Consider the following 24,720-nt stretch of genomic DNA (forward strand, 5'->3'; position numbering starts at 1 on the left):
CTGAACTATTTCCTGAATAGAAATGGCGGTTTAAGTTGTGAACTATATACTTTTCGATCTGGCACATCCAAGATGTGTCTTAATATTAAGCATGATTTCCACCTGAGGTAAGAAGTTTAATATACTTTGACATAAATCTAAAAACAGATTTTCCGACAAATACAGCCAATAAGGTTTGAATGAATGAATGAAGAAAGTACCTTTTGATAAAAAATATTTTGAAAACTATTTATTTACAGTTCAATTTGAAAATATATTTTTCATGTCATTTTATTGGAGGATAAAATGACACGTGAAAAACAGGAATAGAAAAGACAGTCACTAAAGAAAGTAGGAAATAATAAACACTAGATAATAGTTCTAGGAGCCATCACAATGGGCCCATCAGCACGTTTTCTATTTGGAAGAACTTAAGGGCAAGCTGCTTCTATAGATTTTTTTGTAGATTAAGTTGGGATCTAATGAATAGCTGTAAAACAGGTTAAACATGTATGCAGTCAAACAGTTTTTATGTGTTTTATATTTTAATGAACGTTAATAGAAAGACTAGCCTAAAGCTAGCAGCCACTGTCTAGCATGTAATGGTCGTATTATACTGTACTGATTGTACGTCTTAAGTGCAAATCTAAACATCTTAACACGAGAATGAAAGCAACCGAAAAATTTACAGTAACCTGAAACCTAATACGTATAATCTTGTAAAGATCTCTTCAATACCTTTCAACTATGTATCTTTGAGTCAACGTTCCAAATGCTTCACAATTGGGTGTTATAAACGATAAAGTTGATTCACAGTTCTTGAATTTCATAACCGTACTATAACTAGCATATCAATCATGTCAGTCAAAGTTGACCGTGTATTATTTTGGTTTGCATTGTGAGGTTTTACATGGTTCGCCTTTGAAACGTTTAGTAACGAGCATACCTGTTTAGAATTTAAAATTATTGCAAAAACATGTGAATTGCACTCAAATGTTGTACTACAGGACACGAATATTTGATTGACAATAGGGATAGATATGGGAAACAACAACACGATAAACATGTATATCTTTGATTCGTTCGGTTGCTTTCTAAATGACGTATACCCCATGAGTTATATATTGAATACCATATCGAGAGAAAAGAGGTAATACTCTTTTCTAAACTAGAAAATTATTCCTTATGCTGATCTAACTGAAATGTTTTAATAAGCTGTACTTTATGAATTGATTGATATATATTGTTTTCCATATTTGTAATTTCTCATAAAATACCGTACATTTATTTTTCTTTTATCGAAAATCTTAATATATTTTGACTGATTTCATCGTTTCTGATATACATCTTTGAAATATAGATTAGGATTCATCATATTCACTCCTTTCTCTGTTTTTTAAAAACTGACAGTCTTAAATTATTGTCATCCACTCATAAAACGACCTACTTTCTCATTATTTTTTACTGCGTCATAAAGTTACTTAATACATCTTTAATAGTTATAAAATGAAATATGAAACTTTGTTGTAAATTTAGATAATTTATACATTAAAAGTCGTACAAATGTTTATAAAGATGTGGTCTTTCAGATGGATATAATTGAACTAAAATAACGCAATTTTTGTTGTATTAAGGAAGCAAGAATACCGATCTCCAAGGAAAATTCAAAAAGGGATAAGTCCATAAAAACTGACAAAAAAAAAAAACGTAGACTTGATCATCCAACGTCAATTGCTGCACATGTTTTTCCCTGGTAATTATATAATTTTGGCAAATAGTATTCAGTATCTAGGAAATGGTTAAACATTGCAAAGAAAACAACAGTATATTTTTATAAAGTCAAATGGTTATTATATCTGAATAAATGTTAAAGGCAACCAGGAATCTTTCAAATTGTCCTTGCAGTCTGGTTTGAAATCAAAAATATAAATTAAAGAAGCGGATTGTAACAGCAAGATGTGCACCTCAAAGTGACAACGCACCAAAGAAACTTAATGTAATGCTCAAAAAGGCAACAGTAGTATACATCTGTTCAATAGTCATAATTCGATTAAACAAAAACAATCCGGGTAACAAACTAAAACCGAGGGAAACACATCAACTCTAAGAGGAAAACAACGGAACAATTATACTGAACAACAACAAAAACTAACGCCAGCATACATAGACACGGACTGTCTGATAACAACTGCCATATTTCAAACTAGGTACAGAACATTTTAAGAAAAAATGATCGGTTGAACCTGGTTTTATTGCTAGCCAACCTCCCGTTTATTTAAATTATCTCCTGGTCAAAGACTGCAAACTATAACATTTTTATAAAATAACGTTCGATGATAAGTGCATTACATTTAACTCAGTCTTTTGACTATTTGTAACCATACACCGTATGCTTATTTGCAATTCAAAGTTCTTTAACCTAAGTATTGTAGGTGATTACAGCAGACGAATAATGGAAGAAAATATTGATTTTGTTAGAAAGAATACCAAACACAAAATGGAGAAATAAACAGTATACTATTCTGTTATTATTATGTAACAGAACATTGGACCAATTCATGCTTTGAAAATATGTGAAAGTATGTGACAAAACAATTCATTGGCTATGGGAAAAAAGAATAGTGTGAACAAAAAGTCAGGAATTTTAAACGTCATTAGAAAAGGTGAGAAAAAAGTACTTTTCTTTTTCTTTTTGATGTAATGAAATGTATCCCTGTCAATGATTCCATATATAGAAGAAGTTACTGATTCTGTGTTTAGGTATATTACGTCACCGCCCAATAATCTTTTGTCGAGCCTTATCATTATTCTGGACAAATACATGTTTTGCTTTCAAATAAATTAAGCAGAAACAATTTTTCAAAAACATAAGCCTTTTTTATCAGTATTTTCAAGTAGAAGTACAATTTAATTTTTGCGTTTATAATTTGAAGTGAATTAAGGTTTAATTATGTTTTTTTTTATCAAAAATGCCGAAAGATTTAAACGTCACGTTGCATGGATTTTAAGATGTTAGAAAGATTTTCAAGATAAAACAAGCCTAGAACCCCCCCCCCCCCCCCCCCCAAAGAAAAAACAACAACATCATAACTGAAAACTCAAACGCTCTACTTGTTTATGTTTTTTTGGGTGTATTTTTTGTTGTTGTGTTTTTATTTGTTGTGTTTTTGCTGCTGTAATTTTGTTGATATGTTTTGATGTTGTGTTGTGTTTGATTTGATGATTGTTTTTGTTTTTTTTTTGGGGGAAAGGGGGAGATTTAAACCAGAAGGCATTTAGACAGTAATGCAAAGACCGTCAACGGCCAGCTGTACCTAAAGTGTATCTAGCATTCAATGAAGATCTGTTCAGTATATGTTCAGATTGTTCCGTAGTTGTTATTTACATGGTCACATTAACATCACACTGAATTGTCTGAAAAGGTACTGAACAGTACTGAATTGATTGCAAACGAATTGTGTGAACCGTACTGAAAATATCGCAGAAAATTTACTAAAAGACTCAACATGACTAAATAATCTATTGTTCAGACATTTCAGATGAAATTAAGATGAAAATCATCGTTTAAGATTAAATGGTGGATTGAACTTCGTTTTATGGCTAGCCAAACCTCCCGCTTATATGGCAATGTTAAAAATACCGCTAAAATGACAACATTTGGCAATTGTACGAAATTTTGATAAAAGTAAGCCTTAATGTAACAGCTCTGCGTGCCAACTTTTAAGAAGTATCATGTGAGATTAGTTCAAGCTGGCATTAAATAAAGGCAACAGTAGTATACCGCTGTTCGAAACTCATCAATCGATAGAGATAAAATCAAATCCGGGTTACAAACTAAAACTGTGGGAAACGCATCAAATATAAGAGGAGAACAACGACACAACAAAAACACAACATTAAAATGTGACACACACAGAAACGAACTATAATATAACAATGGCCATTTTCCTGACTTGGTACAGGACATTTTAAGAAAACAATGGTGGGTTGAACCTGGTTTTGTGGCATGCCAAACCTCCCGCTTTTATGGCAACGTCAAACACAACACCAAAACGACAACATCACATGACAGGACCACAATACAAATAAATCGGAGAACATATAGGACAAAAAAACACACGAATGATAGCTCACAAAAGGTACTAGGCTTCAAATTCAATACGCCAGACGTGCGTCTCGTCCACACAAGACCAACCAGTGAGGCTCAGATGAAAAAAGTTTGAAAGCCAAAACAAGTACAAAGCTGAAGAGCACCGAGGTCCAAAACTTCCAAAAAGTTGCGCCTAACACGGCCAGGGTATTCTGCCTGGGACAAGAACATCCTTATATTTAGAATAATTTATAATTTTGCAAACAGTAAATTTTATAAAATGACTATATAATAGATATACATGATAAAACCAAAGTGGGGACTAACTACAGAATAAAAACGAATACATTACATAACACAACTTAATCCAACACATAAAAATACACAGCCGAGTTAGCCAAAGCCTCAACGCACAAAGTGACGTCGCATTTGAAATTCTAGAAAAAACACACAAAGTGACGTCACATTTGAATTTGTAAAAAATATTTCCCAAAAATAAGTTAGGATTAGGATTGATTCAAGATTAGATTTGTAATACTGACATTACATTTATTAATAACAATGAAAATTACAATACTTATTAATATCAAATTGTGGTAGTAATTAGATAATTAATTGTATTATCTAGCTATGTCGGTGTTTCTTCTGAATCAAACTGTAAACCAAATATATCGTTTAAATTAAATTAACTGATGAAATCAGTACATATTATTTAAACTTATCTATACATTTCATGGTTTATTCTGACTTGTCAGTGGTCTTCACCGAAAAATAAAAATAAAAGCCAAATCAGACTAGTCGTCTGATTTTAAATTTACAGACTTTGTACAATTTGCAATGTGGTATTTTGACTGAATTTGCGTGGCATAGTGGTTGATTCATGAATATCAGGAAACGATTACCTTGTCAATGCAACTACTCTCTCGCTCAGTATAGAGTGTATACAAGTCTTTAAAAGGTTTCGTGTTTCATCACGTTTTGATTGGATTCGCGAGATATGAAAATCGGTAAACTATTGTTACCACTAATTGATTGAAAACCCATAGTGATCTACTACAAAGTATGAGTGAAAAAAGGGGAATATAACTTTTTGGAAGGGACATTTCTATAGTGCATCAACATTATTTTTTTACAGGTCTTTTAACAATGAACGTAGATGAAAGATGCCAAGATGGTCAGGTAAAATAGTCTTTTCTGTGTATTAGAACATGATTTTACCGAATATGAAATATTCATATTTATTTTAAAAGCCTGCCGTATGAAACCAAATTTTATTGAAAAGTTTAGAATATTTGAAAGTCACATAATTCTGTTCTGTTTCCAAATATAACCTTGACTACAATTTATTAATAAGTCCTTAATAGCATATGCGTTTACTGATGTTAATTTCATATAGTCTGGTTTAAATGATTTAAATCTTTTAATATACATGTATGTTGCGTGAATATACAAATGATTTCGAAATTTATAGCATTTTAATAATAACCGATAATACTTTCAGTTTTCTACTTGGGTAATTAAGGGGTATTTTGTTTACAAAGTGCACATGTTATCACAGTAAAAGGCACTAAAAAAGAAACCAGAAAAAAAAACAGAAAACAAAGATATGGCTGTTTTCCTTATACTTGCCTGTAATTATTAATTTTTAGTTATAATTAAAGAAGTGACAAACTGACTGAAGCGTCTTGGACGCATATAATTTATAACGTGTTGTTTTCATTTTTTACATCTTTTTGCAAAATTTCGGTTTTACAAACTGTCAATATAGGATGGTGATTGTTTATCATATTTGATAATTTCTATGATTATCAAACTGCTAGGCGGGTACTTAAAGAGTAAGACACATCATTTCTTATCCTCTTTATTTCAATGATACGTTCCTTTAATTACACACATTCGTGTGGCATTCATTTGGAGACCGCCAAGCAACTATCTATAAAAGTCGGTTGAGACATCGTTTATCTTCGTACAGTTGACGAGTTACTTTTCTTGTGAACATTCAACCCAACTCATTTGTCTTCTTCAATGAACATTCAAACCAAATCAGTTGTCTTCAATAAACATTCAACCTAACTCATTTATGAAGTCTTCAAATTTATCAACAGCATTTGATATACAATACTTATCTACTATTGCTGTAAAATTGACCGATGTACTTGAAAATAGTTTCATATTAAAATCGTAATTAGCAGTGCAGAAAAATATTTTTTGCAAAACTAAATAAGTAAATTTACTGAATTTTAAAGTAAAAAAAAAGGAAATATTTGAGCTATGTTTCAACTGTAAAAGCAATTTGATACTACTTTTCTCCCTATAACTATAACCTTTATCTCGTTCAGCCAAACTTTCAGTTAATTTTTGCTTTCCTAAAAAATAATTTTACCAATTTAATATATGGTTGACTATAAGTAATCTTTTAATGCATGCATGTTTAGATAATCGCCATATATTTATATTCATTGTTGCGATGGCACATACTTAATATGTTATCAATATCAATTTTTTGAGCGTATTATATTACCAAATAAAATGATAGTCAAACCGTTAAGAATGTAATACTATTTTAATTGAATCCATCCAAAAGCAAGGGGTGCTCCATAAGTTTTAACATTTCAATTCTTCACTAGTTGCACCTGTCGTTATACACATAGACACGATCGTTACGATAGATCAAAATTAAATAAAGCTTTAAAAAAAAAAAAAATTAAAACAACACTTGATGCATTTAATGTTTCCGAAGCGCTTTTCCTGGATTTATCTTCATCTGGAACGCTTAAAGCCTATTATTTAATAGCCAAGTATGTATAAAAACCGAAGCATTTGGAGAGCTTTATGCAACAAAGTCATATCATCTGTTAATGATAAACGTGTGATAAACTCTTTCCCCTCAATGTTAATGAAATTTTACTCAAATTATAAAGGATCTACTAGAGGCTGCACGGGTTGGAGATTTAGAAAAATTAAAAAGGTGTTTAGAAGATGGAGCAAATATATTCTATCAAGATTTGGTGAGTTCGGTGAATATCATAATATAACAGTGGAGATCTGAATTTGAATGTCCTAAAATGTACTATATTTGTGTTTTGAATTATTTTTATGTGATTCTTAAAAAAATAATATTTTAATATAGTTTCTCAAACGCAAAAAAAAGTAGAAATACTTCTTTGGGAAAACCTTGCATCGTGGGCTTTTATGTTATCAATTAATCAAAGGACAAAAACATTGCCTAACGCATTTTCTCGTAAAAATCGATCAATAGATATTTGATATTTTTAGCTTACTGACTTGCCTCTACGTCTACTACAGACACTAAATTACTCCTATTCCATCAATGTCACCAGTTTTTGTTAAGTCAGTTATGATTGGAAATAAAACAATTGGTGCTTCTTTTTGAAGGGTGGTTGTACTGCATTACATTATGCTGCAGGAAGGAAAGAGAACACAAAAGTCGTCCGTTTTTTAGTTACCTGTGGTATAAATCCTAATACACAAAGTAAGGTAAGTGGCAGATATTACATGTAATGTAATAAAAATGAATTGAAGTTAATAATTAGCTCAATGGTGTCTTCAAATATAGTCTTTGTCGCTTGTAATACCGATCAAAATAATTATATGAGGCAGTTGTAATAAATTTTGAATTCTAAAATAAAGTTGAACTGAGCATAATCTTCTATTTTGTATGCCTGTATCAGGAGAAAAACTTCTTATGACATGTATGAAATGCTTGACTCATATTGCGTTACTACTTTACTTCACTTCTTTTCTTTTCATGTCATAAGTTTCTTTATTTGTCATTCTCCACTACATTAAAGAATAAACATCTTTCCTTATCCAGCAAGGTAATACTGCACTGCACGTTGCCGTGATATTCCAGAGAACAAAAACCGTACATTTACTTATTTCCAGTGCAGTTGATCTGAATACACAGGATGTGGTAAGTGGTAGATAAATTGTCAAAATTTAAAATCAAATACGATCATTTGGTATTTTGAAAAAAAGGCGAAAGATACCAAAGGGACATTCAAACTAATTAGTCGAAAATAAACTGACAACGCCATGGCTAAAATAGAAAAAGACAATCAGACAAACAATAATACACAAAACACAACATAGAAAGTAAACACTGAGCAACACGAGCCCCACCAAAAACTGGGGTGATCTAAGGCGCTCCGGAAAGGTAAGCAGATCCTGCTTCACATATGGGACTGTCGTGTTGCTCATGAAGATGTATGTACAAACCCGGTGATATATTTAGTTCGGTAGGTCACATTCCGGGGACTGGACGAGATTGAAGTTATGAAAATTGGAACATATCCGTCGTCTTCTGTAAAAATACATTCCTTAACTGTCAACCGACTCGTGGTTGTTTCAAAGTTACTTACTTATATCGGATAATGATTTTACTTGTATCCGTACAGACCAATGTGTGGTTTATTATTCAAATGTACATAAATATACATTTAATGTTACTAAACAATACATATTTATGTACAGCATGTACAGTTGGGTGCAGACCAAGCATTATATAAAGTAAACGCAAGTTTACGCCGCGTGCACATATTTTGTTAGTTAACGTCAATTTTCGCGTTTACTAGTAAAGGCGCGTTTACTATAATTACGTTAACGCGGTCAAAATGGAAATTTCTAATGTCTACCCGAGTAAACGGGCGTTTACTCTGTGTCCGTTTAGTCAGTAGTAAACGGGCGTTTACTTCAGATTTCACAAGTTTATTTTTACGTGCACTTAAAAGTAAACGGGCGTTTACTACAGATTTCACAAGTGTATTTTTACGTGCACTTGAAAGTAAACGCGCGTTTACTTTTCGCGTTAACTGATTGTGTAAATTAAGAAATAAACTGGAGTTCGTGTTCATTTGTACATTTATTTTATTAAAAAGACTTTTATCTTAATATTTTACGTATATGTGTTTCAAACCAGAACAATTCAAAAACACTTCTTATTCGAAATATTAACTTTTATCAATTACAAAAAATCAGTTCCAATAACTTTACTGAGTAGCAGATTTTCTATATTTTCTTTTCAAAAGTTACATGTACAAATATCGAGGCGGAAAGAAAGGTTATCCAATACATCGGAAAAATATTTTTATATGATGGGATATAAACATCATGGTTTACGTTGCTTCGTTCCCCATTATTAACCGTCTCTTCCTAAATATAACTCTTTTCATTTAATACATGGAATTTTAATCGTAATTCACCTTGTTTGCCTTGGATGTACATGATTTAAGATGCTGATTTGCCAAATGTTCAAACGAAAATTGTACAGTGTATATAGGGATATTAATAAAGTGTTTTATAAAAATGTACATTTGTACCATCTCGTCAATTTAGACAGACTTATCCATAACGATTATAAATGATATCTTGGACGTCCGAAAAATATACTCGATCTGAACATGAATGAAATATTTGCCCCTGGACGTTAGGCTACAAACAAAATCAATCAACCTACATACTGACATAATATATTAACAGTATACTATTTCAAGAAGAGAACTTCTCATACTTTTCATTATAACGTATATAAATCAGTCATGTGAGTGTTGGATGATGCCGTTAAATAGTTTTGTTTAAAATACAAACCATCACGAACTACTGACTTTAGTGACGGTTCATTATTATGGATAAAATTACAGGAAATGATGGCACTCTAAATTGATGTGGACCAAATTTTGTAGTCATTGTGTTCTAATATTGCTGTCATCTTTATTATACAATCTGTCCTGACATAAAAATATTACTGATTTACTATGCGACTATAAGATTTACATAATAAAGTGCAAATATGGTCAGTTTTGGTTGATGAGGACAAATAATTTTGTTATTCGAGTCAGTCTGAGATATCAAAACTACTGACATTTGTTTACGATTCAATATTTTGAATAAAAAGAGACATGCTGGTACTCTAAATTGATGCGGAAAATTTTTTGTAGTCATTGTGTTCCAATATTGCTGTCATCTTTATTAAACAATCTGTCCTGACATAAAAATATTACTGATTTACTATGCGACTATAAGATTTTCATAATAAAGTGCAAATATGGTCTGTTTTGGTTGATGCGGACCAATAATTTTGTTATACGAGTCAGTCTGAGGTATGAAAACTACTGAAATTAGTTTACGATTCAATATTTTGAATAAAAAGTGGACATGCTGGCACTCTAAATTGATACGAACAAAATTTTGTAGTCATTGTGTTCCAATATTGCTATAATTTGTATTATACAATCCATCCTTACATGAAAATATTACTGTTTTACTATGAGACAATAAGATTTACATATTAAGGTGCAAATATGGTCTGTTTTGGTTGATGCGGACAAATAATTGTGTTATACGAGTCAGTCTGAGGTATGAAAACTACTGATATTTGTTTACGTTTCAATATTTTGAATAAAAATAGGACATGCTGGCACGCTAAATTGATGCGAACAAAATTTTGTAGTCATTGTGTTCCAATATTGCTGTCATTTGTATTTTACAGTCCATCCTGACATCAAAAAATATAACTGATTTACTATGCAGCTATATAGATTTACTGGATAAAGTGCAAATATGGTCAGTTTTGGTGTTAATGAGATCAAATAATTTGGTTTAGAGTTATTCTGAGTTATTCTGAGCCAGTCTGAAATGTGAAAACTGTTGAATTTGTGTGATGATTAGTAAATTATTTGAATAAAAGAAGGACATGCTTGAACTGTTTATTTATGAAGAAAAAGAAATTTACTATGATTAATTTTTAATTAATTAAAGAGGTGTAATAGCATTATTAATTAACTGTAATCGTCAATATGTCAATCGAAAATGACCAGTTGGTCATTTAATTTTGATGTACCTTATCATTTGATATTTAATGTCAATGTGTCCAGGATACGATGACAATCTGCGTTAACGCGCGTTTACTACAAACAGTAAACGTGCGTTTACTTTCAACGAAAATAAAAGACGCGCCTTTTTTCACGTTTAAGCGGAAGTAAACGCGAAAGTAAACGCCCGTTTACTCTTTAAAAATTTAGAAGATCCGCTTTTTTTCATGTTAACGCGGAACTAAACGCGAAAGTAAACGCCCGTTTACTTTTTATGTCTACTGAAATTCGGAGTTAACGCACAGTTAACGCGGCGTTTACATGAAGTGCATGCGAGTAAACGCCGCGTTTAATTTTTCCGCCCGTCTACATGTAATGCTTGGTCTGCACACAAATGTATTTTAACATTTTGATATTTGTTTCAAGGTTGACATTGAATGAACCATTTTGATCTGTTTCATTTCCTTAATATCAATTGACTAACTTGCAAAAATAGATAATTGACGATTTGTTTTATTAAAATGAAGACATCCAAGTGGTACAGAAAATCATTACGAAAAAAGGAATACAAATCAATGCCAACATAAAAGGAAAAATAATAAATAAACAAAACAAACAATCAAACAAAATTATACAGAAAACCTTGAATACACCAAACAAGCAACACGAACCCAACCAAAACATAAGAATGTACTAGAATGATTTAGAAAAATTATGACGTTCTTACTCCGCTTATCGACATATATTGAGTTGTTAACTCAAAATAAAGCTTATCAATTTCATATATGATTGTAAACTAGAACGATAAAAGAAGGAATCATGTAGAAAATAATTCTGATTATTTGTAATACATTCCTGAACTGTCAAACAAGTCCTGATTGCGTCCTTCGTCCCAATGGCGTCTGAAACATTAAATATATATTTGAGTTGATATTTCAAAAGTTTAACACTTACATTTTAACGGATGTTTTGTTTCACTCAATACATGACAGAGTGACTTGTTCTCCGGCTAAAATGTAGATTGACTTCAGTATTGATTTCAGTATTTTTGAAGATCAAGTACTGCAAGTATCATAAAAACAAACCGGTGATAACATTCCACTGTTTTTGAAAATATATTTTTGTCATGCAGCAATTGTTGGTATGTCATGACAAACTATATACAATTCTGTAAATACATATTTCAGGACAAACTTATAAGTTAATGAAATAAAAGTTGAACCCCTAATTTTTGTATGATATCTACATGAAAAGTACAGATAACAACCGCTGAAGGAGTACCCAGTTTTAAAGAGTATTTTCTTAGACAGATTCATAAACCTACAAGTGGCATTTAATATCTTGTTTTAAATCTCAATCAGCCTATTTTTACTCGATCAACATAATGTACATGAATATTACAATAAGAAAGGCATCAAATTATAACACGTATATATGTATAGTAGGTACTAAAACACAATTAAATTGGCCATCAAATAATAATGCTTGCATTCACAGTAAACTCATAGACCTTAATGATTGAAAGCGACAAATGGAATACAATTCTCATCTGAACATTGGAATATTACACGAAAGCTAAAAAATCTTCAACGTGTTACCTTTATTACTGATCTGATTTTTTAAACGATTGAGTGGACTTACATCTTTTCATTAAATTCCTTCAAATGAAAAGAACCAACCTCAATAAGTGTCTTTAACTATGTTAACAATCATAATGTTTTAAATACTTTAATTATGAAGACACTTATGGACGTTACACATAATTTTTTCATAAAATTTCTACAGCAGAGATCATACTTACAATGCAAATCTATATATTTTCAATTCCTGATATCAATTTAAGTATATTTAACTTCTTGTAAATGATATGAATGTTGTAAAATAAACGTTCATTAAAATTTAAAAAGGCCAATAAAAAAAGAAACATCAACAGGAAGCAAATGAAAATAGACTTGTTTGTCATAAGTGTTGGTATGAAAACTAACATAGAAATTAAAATATTGAAGTCTTAAAATTACAACTGAGGTTTTTCTTTGATTGGTTGTACTGTCTTGTGTATAGGTCCAGTTGACGTTCTATGTCAGAATAACGAAAACACCAACAACAAGGACAAAAACATTACAATACATAAACAGTTATAAACCGAAACTGCAGTATCAATGTTATGAAAATTCTAACTTTCTCTTTGCCATATTTACTGTCTTGATGGTAAGCCTAAAAAAAATTCTATACTTTTAAGATTTCGCAAATTGGTAATGTGTTTTCGTTTAGTGTGATATAGAACTATTAAAACATCGAAAGTTTAAAATTTCATAGGTTATCTTGATAATATAAAAATTCCATACATGAAATATAAACCAAGTCTCGATCAGAAGAAAACAACTTTTTTATTTTCTTTTGTCACTAAGATATAATGTGTATAAATATCACTGGTGATGTAAAATATATATAAGTCTTGTTTCTTTGTGTTAAAAAAACGATAAATTAAGACTAGGATATATCATAGTTAAATACAGATCTGCAAGCGTATTGAATCACAGTCATGATACTTCCTGGCTTGTGTGTCTTTATGATGAAGTTATTTAGTATATGCTAAGATTCTCAATCAACAATTTATATCGACTTCTGGCTTGACTCTACGCGTATTGTGCAATACTGGTATCTAACTTAACTTTATATCGTCAGTTTATTCATTTGTCATAAAATATTGTAATAATTGTTACATGTATGTTAATAAAGGATGGTTCGACTGCACTTCATTATGCTGCTCGGATCGGAAACACAGAAATAATCCATCTGTTAATTGTCAGTGGAATTAAGTGTTGTACACAGGATAAGGTAAATGACAGATATCACATTTCACGTACCTAATAATGAATTTAAATTAATGACCAGTCTCATGTTTTCAATCCGCGAGGTGGTTCATATTGCAACTTAAAGGGCAAGACTTTTGCTTATCACGATATCTTGTATTATGTGAAGTATTGGTCAGATAACAGAAAACTATACATCCTTGCTTCACCAAACGCTTATTGGACCTGTATCAGGTGAATTACAATCAAATGATGTCAAAACGAAATGAAACCAGTGTGACCATTTAATGATAGACATCTTTACAAGTCAGGAATATGACAGTTGTTATCCATTCGTTTGATGTGTTTGAGCTTTTGATTTTGCCATTTGATTTTGGTCTTTCCTTTTTGAATTTTCCTCGGAGTTCAGAATTTTTGTGATTTTACTTTTTACACATTATATAAACTAGTGATATATGGTTCAAAATCACCAAGTGTAATTTTCTTGGAAATGACAACTCGAATAATCGATGCTCTGGAGATAAAGGCGTTTCCTTTTTTTATATTGGTTTTGGAGTGCCCTTTTTGTCTTCTACCTCTTTTTGACCAGTTAAAGTGTTAAGCTTTGTTTTGTTTTTGTTCAAATATAGTCTTTGTCGCTTGTATTACTGATCCAAATAATTATATGAGGCAGTTGTAATAAATTTTGAATTCTAAAATAAAGTTGTACTAAGCAAAATGTTCTTTTTTTGTATTCCTGTTTCAGGAGATATCTTATGAAATGTTTTCCAATCGATATTTGATATCAAATATCGGCATGACTCATATTGCGTTACTACTTTACTTCACGTCTGTTCTTTTCGTGTCATAAGTTTCTTTATTTGTTATACTCCACTACATTAAAGAATAATCGTCTTTCCTTATCCAGCAAGGTAATACTGCACTGCATGTTGCTGTGATATTTCAGAGAACAAAAACCGTACATTTACTTATTTCGAGTGCAGTTGATCTGAATATACAGGCTGTGGTAAGTGGTAGATAAATTGTCAAAATTTGAAATAAAATACGATAATTTGGTATTCTGAAAAAAAGGCAAGGGATACCAAAAGGACATTCAAACTAATAAGTCGAAAATAAACGCTATGGCTAAAAATGAAAACAGACAAACAGACAAACAACAGTACACAAAACAACATAGAAAACTAAAAACTTAGCAACTCGAACCCGAACAAAAACTAGGGGTGATCTCAGGTGCTCCGGAAGGGTAAGCAGATCCTGCTTCACATATGGGACAGTCGTGTTGCTCATGTAGATGTATGTACAATCCCGGTGATATGTTTATTTCGGTAGGTCACATTCAGGGGAAGGGGAACAAGATTGTAGTTACGAAAATTGGAGCTTATCCGTCGTCATCTGTGAATATACATTCCTTAACTGTCAACCAACTCGTGATTGTTTAAAATCTACTTACTTATTACTGATAATGATTATACTCGTATCCGTACAGAACATTTTGTGGTTTATTATTCGAAACGTTTTCGATATACATTTAATGTGACGTAACAATACATATTCATGTACAACATATATGTTAACATTTTGACATGTGTTTCAAGGTTGACATTGAATGAACCATTTTGATCTGTTTCATTTCGTAAATATCAATTGACTGACTTGCAAATATAGATAATTGACGATTTGTTTTATAAAAATGAAGACATCCAAGTGGTACAGAAAATCATTACCAAAAAAGGCATACAATTCAATGCGAACATAAAAGGAAAAAAACAAATAAGCAAAACAAACAATCAAACAAAATTATACAGAAAACCTTGAATACACCAGACAAGCCACACGACCCAACCAAAACATAATGAACTCGAATGCGATAGAAAAATTATGACGTTCTTGCTCTGCTTATCGACATATATTGAGTTGCTAACTCAAAATAAAGCTTATCAATTTCATATATAATTTTAAACTAGAACGAGAAAAGAAGGAATCATGTAGAAACTATTCCTGGTCATTTGTAATACAATCCTGAACGGTCAAACAAGTCCTGGTTGCGTCATGTGTCCCAAATTATTTTCAAAGCGATGGCGTCTGAAACATTAAATATATTTTCTTGAATTTGAGTTGATATTTTTAAAGTTTAAAACTTAACTTTTGGCGGATGTTTGGTTTCATTCAATACACGACAGAGTGACTTGTTCTCCGGATAAAATATAGTTTGACTTCAGCATTGATTCCAGTAATTTGGAAGATTAATTATTGCAAGTATCATAAAAACAAACCGGTGATAACATTCCACTGTTTTTGAAAATGTGTATTTTTGTCATGCAGCAATTGTTGGTATGTCATGACAAACTATATACAATACTGTAAATACATATTTCAGGACAAAATTATAAGTTAATGAAATAAAAGTTGAACACCTAATTTTAGTATGATATCTACATGAAAAGTACAGATAACAATCACTGAAGAAGTACCCAGCTTAAATGCGTATTTTCGTAGACAGGTTCATAAAGTGGCCTTTAATATCTTGTTTTAAATCTCAATCATCACATTTTTACTCGATCAACATAATGTACATGAATATTACAATACGAAAGGCATCAAATTATAACACGTATATATGTATAGTAGGTACTAAAAAACAATTAAATTGGCCATCAAATAATGCTTGCATTCACAGTAAGCTCATAGACCTAAATGATTGAAAGCGACAAATTGAATACAATTCTCATCTGAACATTGGAATATTACACGAAAGATAAAAAATCTTCAACATGTTACCTTTATTACTCATCTTATCTGTTATACGATTGAGTGGACTTACATCTTTTTATTAAATTCCTGCAAATGAGAAGAACCAACCACCATAAGTGTCATTAACTATGTTAGCAATCATAATGTTTTAAATACTTTAATTATGAAGACACTTAAGGACGTTACACATAATTTTTCATAAAATTCCTACAGCAAAGTTCATACTTACAATGCAAATCTATATATATACAATTCCTGATATTAATTTAAGTATCTTTAACTTCTTGTGAATGATATGAATGTTGCAAAATTAACGTTCATTAAAATTCAAAAAGGCCAATAAAAAAAAAAAACATCAACAGGAAGCAAATGACAACAGACTTGTTTGCCATAAGTGTTGGTATGGAAACTATCATAGAAAATTGAAATATTGAAGTCTTAAAAGTACAACTGACAATGTCAAGGTTTTCTGTGATTGGTTGAACTGTATTGTGTATAGGTCCTGTTGACGTTTCATGTCAGAATAATGAAAACACCAACAACAAGGACAAAAACATTACAATATATAAACAGTTATAAACCGAAACTGAAGTATCAATGTTATAGAAATTCAAAACTTTCTCTTTGCCATATTTACTGTCTTGATGGTAAGCCTGAATGAAAATCTAAACTTTTAAGATTTCGAAAATAGGTCGGGACATCGTTTGAGAGTGAAGTACATTTTAAACATGAATTATTATCATCCGATGTAGCTATAGAACGGCCTTCTGATAATATCATTATTCCAGAATGTGATCATGTTATAACCCAGTTTCATCATAAATTTATAACTGAACCAGTAAATCATGGTAATCCTGTCCAAAATGTGAGTATACAGCCTCCAGATCAGATGTTTGAACAGAACAAAATAACGCAAGACATCGATGATACTTCTGGGATATGTGGAAAAGAACACAATTCTGTTAGTTCAGATAGACAATTAGGCAAATCAGATGATGATGACAAAACATCAGATAGATCAAGCAATCAGCACGACCCAGCAGAATACGATCTTAGTACGGAAAAAGAAAATGCTGATCTTTCGAATGACGAAGAAATATTTGGGTCCCCTTTTCATATACACACCTCAAGGAACATCCAAGCTGATACTTGTTCGAAGTCTGATATCCCCGATGAGTTGTTTATAGACACTGTAAATAAAACGAAAATGATTAGTAGGCTGAAACTCTTTTTTGGCGTAAACAAAAAGTAAAAGTGTCAATCACAAAAGAGCAATTTTTAGAGAAGTCTTCTAGAGTTGGAAAAAAACAGTTACATAATAAGAAGATAGCACCTATAATTATCTGGGATTTTGGAGGACAGGATGTTTTCTATTCAACATATCAGACATTATTAACACACAGAGCTCTTTATTTGATTGTATTAGATTGAAGCAAAACACTTAATGAACTTTGTCCGTTTGATCAGTATCTTCCAAGAAAGAGTAGATTGAAAACAGCTAAAGGTATTCAGTGTACATTACACATTTATTTTCAATATATATTGATGTAAATAGTCTCTTAAATATAACAAATAGAAAATGCCAAGATGATAATGCAAACTCTTCACAAGAATACGAGTCTATAGTTAACATATTGTTTAAGATGGAAGAAGTAAAAATTTTAATAACCATGTGATCAGTATCTACCAATCATAGATAAGTCCTATTTTGGAAGAACGGAACTTGTTAATGTTTGTTATTCAGAATAATATAGTTAACTCAGGGAGTGAATAAGGTCAAATTAATTGAATCCTATTCGTCTGTTGTATTTTGTGTTTAATATTTCCAGATAACCTGCGGTTCTGGATCATCACAATTGTTACATACTGCCGAGAAAGTGTTCTGGGTTATCCAAAACTTGTGATTGTTTTGAATCACAAGGATCAAGTAAAACCTGTAAGTATGTTAAAACTCTGTCGTAAATTCAATTCAATTCGTTTGAAGCTTCCTTTTTTGTGGACTATTAGTCAGGAATATTTTACGCGCTAAAGTAGAGGGATTCTTTTCTTTTTGTGTATGAACAGGTTCGTATATTTGTCCGTTATTCTATTCTGTACCGTGTCATGTTTAAATTTTAGTGACAGGGATGATAAACATTTTACATTTTGGTTACCCTACCATGAGACAGTAGTCGAAACAATTTGAAAATAAGTACACTTGTACATTTTGATGTGATCTTTTCAAAATGTATTCAACATCATGAATGCAATTTTTAACCCAAATTAAGCGGTCCATCGAATATTAAAATTGCAATATTATGAGCGTAGCAAGGTATTCTCTGGGCACAATTTATTGTTTTATCTGTTTTTAAATTGTCTTGTAGAAATTATTTCAAATATTCTCTTTTGTCTTGTTCATGATACTTCCGGCAATGTTTAAATTGCAATAGAACTGTTTGATACATAATTAAAAAAATAATTATAGTTGTTACATGATTGAACGATTTCACGCGAAAAATAGGATGCTTTTTCATTCAGGCTTAAAACAAAATTATTACGCTTTACGTTTTGCAGAATGAAGTTGAACAGAGACGACACGAAGTATTTGCGGAAATCAAACATATGTTTGAACAAACGGCAATCATGAAACATTTGGTGATTGAAGATCAGATATTTGTAAACGCAAAAGACAAAGAGGACACAAAAATGGCGAAGATTAAACATACTATAATCAGAGAAACGAAAACTCAACCAACATGGGGGAAACTTCTGCCAAAGTGCTTCATCTCATTAGAATTAGAACTTGCATCGCTCGTCAGACACGACATTCCTCCTATAACTCTTGAGCATCTAAAGAAATTAAACTCTTTGCAGCCTATAAGACCGTTGACCGAAACAGAGTTAAAGGTATTTCTGAAGTTTCAACATTCAATTGGAAAGATTTTATACTTTGATGAGCATAAATTGGACAATCATATTATATTGTCTCCAACCCATCTCATTGATACCTTCAAATCAATAGTTACAGCAAGGCAATTCTGCGAAGAAGAACAGAAAAGAGAAAAATTGTTGGATATAATGGAAAAGAAAGGGGTGATTTCAAAAGAGATGATTCATGAAGTTTGGAAAAAGACATCTTAAATTTCACAAAAAACAAAGATTATTTATTAGAAGTGACGAACCATCTTGATATCTTGGTAGAACCAAAAAGATACGACTCTGACCACAAACGTATACCTTCTGATTTTTTCTATGTTGCAAGCATGGTACGGGCACGCGATGATTCTGGATATCTTCAGTATGCTAGCTTTTTACAAAGGAACATTGCAATAGCCTTTCATTCGTCATCCATGATGATACCTCCTGCACTTTCATGTAGGTTTTTAAGTTACTGTTTATCCGTCTTGGCAGTGAAGACATATGAAGATACCAAAAGAGGACATGCTGTTCCATAAGTCAGGGGTTTTCACTTTTTATCCTTCCATGGATCTACACATTCTATGCGAAGATGAAATGATAATTGTCCGTCTAGTTCATGCTAGATCAAACGCCCTTATAATGACGGACATGGCTCTAAGCATTAAAGAATGTTTAACTTCAGCCTTGGAGAAAATTAGTCAATTGTATATCAAAACAAGTAGTGATAAGTGTCATACCAATGTTACATCCTTTAATGCAAGTATATGTTGTAATTCGCCAGATAACCCAAGCACTCTTCAATTCAACAGACTAGCCATAATTGACAAAATATGGCCATGTCCTTCTCATGGCATGGAACACAAACTACACACGATCTCGTCATGGATATCAGGAAAGGTAAGCTTATTTGCTAGATGATGTTCGTTATAGCTGACTGTATAACAAATCTTTTTAGATATAGATGCTGATGATGGATGGCTTCTAAACGTCCAGTGGCAGATTAATATGTATATTCAGGACGAGACGATGTTAATGTAATATAAATATTTGTACTAGACCGACACGCTGAATCGGATATTTTTCGTGCTAGTTCACAAGGTAACAGTCCGCTGGAAGACATGTCACCTTACCCGGACACATTATTCTGACTCTGAGATGCCAGATTTTGCTCTTACTCCTTAACGTCGCATGCTTAGCGGAGAAGCAACAAACACCAATTTTAAAGTCTTTAGTTTGACCCGGCCGGGGTTTGGAAACCTCGACCTCACTCATTCGAGGCGAACACGCTACCATGAGACCACCGTGACGGTTATCTAAATATAGAAATATCAATTAAACCATTCCATATTTTAAATTTTTCTGGTAGTTTTGCATTTCATAATTATGTTTTATTCCGTTGAGATGCTTGAAATGTATTTCTTTTCTGTTTAAATCCAGTACTCATGCCGTCTCAGAATAACATAAGAAACGGAAAATATATATACCTGATCAATGAGTATTTCAAAAATGTATATCTAAGGTCAAGTTATGTTAAGCACACTGACATGTTAATCAACAAGTGTTAACAACACCTGGTGAGATCCGGCTAGAATGTACAAAGGGCATTATAAAACGTTTTAAAAGAGAGGCGAAAGATACTCAAGGGTTATTCAAACTCATAAGTCGAAAAAAAACTTACAATGCCATGACAACCGACAAATAGACAAACAACAGTACACAAAACAGAACATAGAAAACGAAAAACTGAGCAAAACGAACATAAACAAAAAAAAAAAAGGGGGGGGGTCTCAGATGCTCCGGAAGAGTAAGCAGGCCCTGCTCAACTAGCGACACCCTTCGTGTTCATGTAAATACCCGTCGTGCTCATGTAAGTACACACCCGGTGAGGAGTCTAATTCGGTTGTCACAATCGAAGAAAAGAGTATGGTATTGTGGTTACGACAATCGTAACATATCCGTCGTCATCTGTGAAACAAGTATTTATGACCATTACTGATTGGTTGTGTATCCCACATGTTAATAAAGTGTTTTGATGTTAACCATATATAAATTTCAATATAGATATGTTCATTTAGGCCTCTTCTTAACTTTTTAAAGAAGTGTGGATGTGCTTGCTTTATGTCGCAAATGTAAAATGATGAATTTAAGACTGAAAAAAAATATTTTCTTTTTCATCAGGATGAAGACAATTGTGAATAGGGGTGTCCAGGTATTGTTTTCTTTTTTTAAGATTTATTGTGATGAACTTCCTTCTTTTTTTATTGGTCTTTTCAAAACGTGGTATCAAACGAATATTATTTGTCAAGGAAACGTTAACGTCCAGTTATTTCGATTGGTCATTGTTACAGAAAAAGTAATACAAAGAACAGTGTATGGCGTTTGTGAGTCCGTTGGGGTTTTCAGGGTCTACTTCTGGAACGCCCAGAACAAAACAAATAAAAAACCAACATAATTTCCAGACATATCTGTTGACAAGTAATTGTTTTTTTTTTTATAGAAATAAACAGAAGAAAGGTATACGTGCGATGTTGTGACATTGACGCTTGATTTTGTTTCATAACGTAAGGCAACTTATCATTTTCAAATTGATAGATGCATATTCTTCATGTGTCATTATAAGGTTACCAAGACTCATGACTTCTTTTATAGAGCAAAAGTACTGGCACAAGACCACATTATAAATTTCATACTAAAACGGTCTCGTCTAAATTAAACAACCAAAACCATCTCTGGTACTTAATTTGGTCTGAAATCTACCAAGGTCGAACGTAACGATGAATGATTTATATAATAGTTATGTTGGTATTTGATTTCTAAGCACTCTCTCTATAACAGTTACAAATAATAAATTTTTGAAAGAGATACCCTCAGACCTACATCTTCGTCGATTGTCATTATTATACAGCAAAAACGACGTACGAGAACTTGCAATATATTTAGGACTATCGGCAGATGACGTAGATATAATAAAGGAGATAGATGATTTAAGAATATGGAATTTTGAAGTGATGAGACAATGTAAGGACAGGCTTGCGGTGACATTTAAACACATCAAAGAAGCAACAGAACAAAGGAAATGTTCATAAACTTTGCAAGGTAAATATATTTTTAGAACAAAAATAAACAACAACTTTGTTCTCAACTAACTTACATTTGTTTGATTTTTCCGCGGTAGGTTGCATTATCATCTTTGTCGATAGTGACCAGAAAATGCAGAAATGCTAGCAACATAACCAATTTAAGCGAACCGAAGGTGAGGACCTTAAACATAAGCATTCGCAACAGGTTCAATCGAAGGTTATCAAAATATCTAACGCAATAATTATTGAACATTTCGCCAAATCTTTCAGTACATTGCATCGTACTGTCTGCAATTTCGATATTTGGTAATCTAATAAGGTACACACATATGTTGGATGAATTAAGAATAACCTTTTTAGTGTTAGATATAATGATGATTATGTTGCAACACGGCATTATTGGAAATAACAAATTAAGACAATTACGGCTGAAATGGTAAAAAAATGTCAGTGTAAGTAAAATAGGAAAACAGTAAAACAATATAGACAACCACGCAAAACATAAAGCAGACACAATGTTAAACTAGGGAAATAATTCTCATGCGTTGTAAATCTGCTTTAATGAACAAACGCACTGTATGTATTGTTTAACCTCTTTTATATATAACTGTTGTATTTGATCTTTATTAAAATATTCAATAAATGCCAGTAATTCTCATAAATCCTTTATAATTTATGATATCTGTTAAGGTCATCAATAATTTTGTTTTGATTTACAGCTTGTCAAAGGTGGTCCTTTTGGATTTCGGTAGGTTTCGTGTATCCACATCCGCATTTTGCTTATTGACGAATCAAAAATGTTTTGAATGACGTGTTTTCTAAGTCATACTTATAATTGAAGAGCTTTTGATTTTTTAACAACCTTACCTAAATGTAATCAAAATTTCCGTCAGAAAAACTCAAAAAAGATACCATGCTGTTTTTTTGGTACGCCGTTTATGCGTTTCGTCATCAAAAACTTCATTGAAGCTCGAATAAGAAAAAAAAGGTAAAATTAAGCACGAAGTTTAAGGGCATTGAAATTCTGAAATATTTGCCAAATATATATAAGCTAATATATTCTTGGAGTATGAATTCCTTAATATGTTCAACAACTCAATGTTTTGTAAAGAGTTAACTTTTATATATGAACATCTCAATAATATTTCATGTCAGCACAGAGCATATAAGTGCTGACTAAAGGACGGAAATGGGTGCTTCATACATTCAGTGACAATGATAAAGATTATGTTTCTCAGAATGTTAGATTTCGTTGCTTGGTTTGTACTCCAATGCTACATCATAGCGTAACTTGTATTGATTTGAGTATCTAAATAAGTACTGACGATAAACAAGGAAATCATGATACAGATCAAATAATTAATATAAAACTTATGTAATTGACATATAGGGCTGTTTTTATGTATTAATATTCAATGAAATCAACAATCCACTAGAGACAAACTAATATGGTTGAACGCAACTATAGGTCACTGTTCGGCCTTCCAAAAGGAGCAAACGCAATATCGTATAGTAAGGCCCTGACATGAAAAAACCTAAAACAATTCAAACGAGAGAATCACCATTCTGATCAATGTTAAAGCATTAATAATAAAAAAAAATAAGCAATCATGCTAGACAGCACCAAACGACAAACACTGAATCACAGGCTCCAGAGACATAACAAATGTCGGAGTAAAACATATTTGCGAGCTCTTAACACTCCCCTAATCAGGCCTGGGACAGGTATACATCACAACATACTAGTAAGCACGTACTGTAAAAATCTGTTGGAATGGTCCTGCTACATTAGATCGACGCAAAGTATGAACACAATTAAAAAATACAAAAAGTCCACATTTGCAAAGTGCCAATCTAAGAGAATTCGTAGTTACTAAAAGCTTTTTCAATTCCGAATAATAAGTATAACCTGTTTCCCAGACTAAAATATCATATATAAATTGTATATGTTTTTGCATCTAGTTGTTGATAATCTTAAATATTAACTTAAAAAATACTTTAAGTTATCTATCGTTGAACTATGCAGAAACGGAGCCCGAGAAGTGGGATCTAGTACCTACAGAAGAAAACATCGACAGATTGGCCCCTTTGATTGGAAAAAACTCCCTCCCGTTCCTTATCGAACTTGAAATGGATTTTCAGACATGGGAGCAGATAAGCCATAGGCAAAATGAAAGGGATTTGGTAAGACTTAACAAGGACATTTTAGAAGAATGGAGCACAAAGTTTTGTAAAGGGCATAGTCTGAAACCAACTTTGAGGTGCATCGCACAAGCATT

The 24,720-nt window shown here is 32.0% G+C and overlaps 1 protein-coding gene across 2 annotated transcripts; it reads left to right on the top strand.

Moving 5' to 3' along the window:
- LOC127717745 (ankyrin repeat domain-containing protein 2-like) lies at positions 1 to 24,720 on the top strand. 2 transcript variants are annotated; one of them, XM_052223538.1, is made up of 8 exons: positions 1 to 107; positions 2,412 to 2,642; positions 5,205 to 5,248; positions 6,991 to 7,077; positions 7,466 to 7,567; positions 7,905 to 8,003; positions 13,639 to 13,737; positions 24,468 to 24,720. In XM_052223538.1, the coding sequence occupies exons 2-8, from the start codon at positions 2,585 to 2,587 to the stop codon at positions 24,492 to 24,494; spliced, it is 516 nt and encodes a 171-aa protein (XP_052079498.1). In that variant the 5' UTR covers positions 1 to 107; positions 2,412 to 2,584; the 3' UTR covers positions 24,495 to 24,720. The 2 variants fall into 2 exon arrangements, with proteins under 2 accessions (XP_052079498.1, XP_052079497.1); XM_052223537.1 differs by having other exon boundaries at positions 9 to 107; positions 2,404 to 2,642.

Source organism: Mytilus californianus, unplaced genomic scaffold, assembly GCF_021869535.1.
Source record: "Mytilus californianus isolate M0D057914Y unplaced genomic scaffold, xbMytCali1.0.p SCAF_10, whole genome shotgun sequence".
NCBI lineage: Eukaryota > Metazoa > Mollusca > Bivalvia > Mytilida > Mytilidae > Mytilus > Mytilus californianus.

Coding starts and splice junctions, on each gene's coding strand:
- LOC127717745 (XM_052223538.1), top strand. CDS start 2,585: ATGGGAAAAAAGAATAGTGTGAACAAAAAGTCAGGAATTTTAAACGTC. Junction 7,078..7,465: donor ATATATTCTATCAAGATTTG/GTGAGTTCGGTG, acceptor TTCTTTTTGAAG/GGTGGTTGTACTGCATTACA. Junction 8,004..13,638: donor ATCTGAATACACAGGATGTG/GTAAGTGGTAGA, acceptor ATGTTAATAAAG/GATGGTTCGACTGCACTTCA.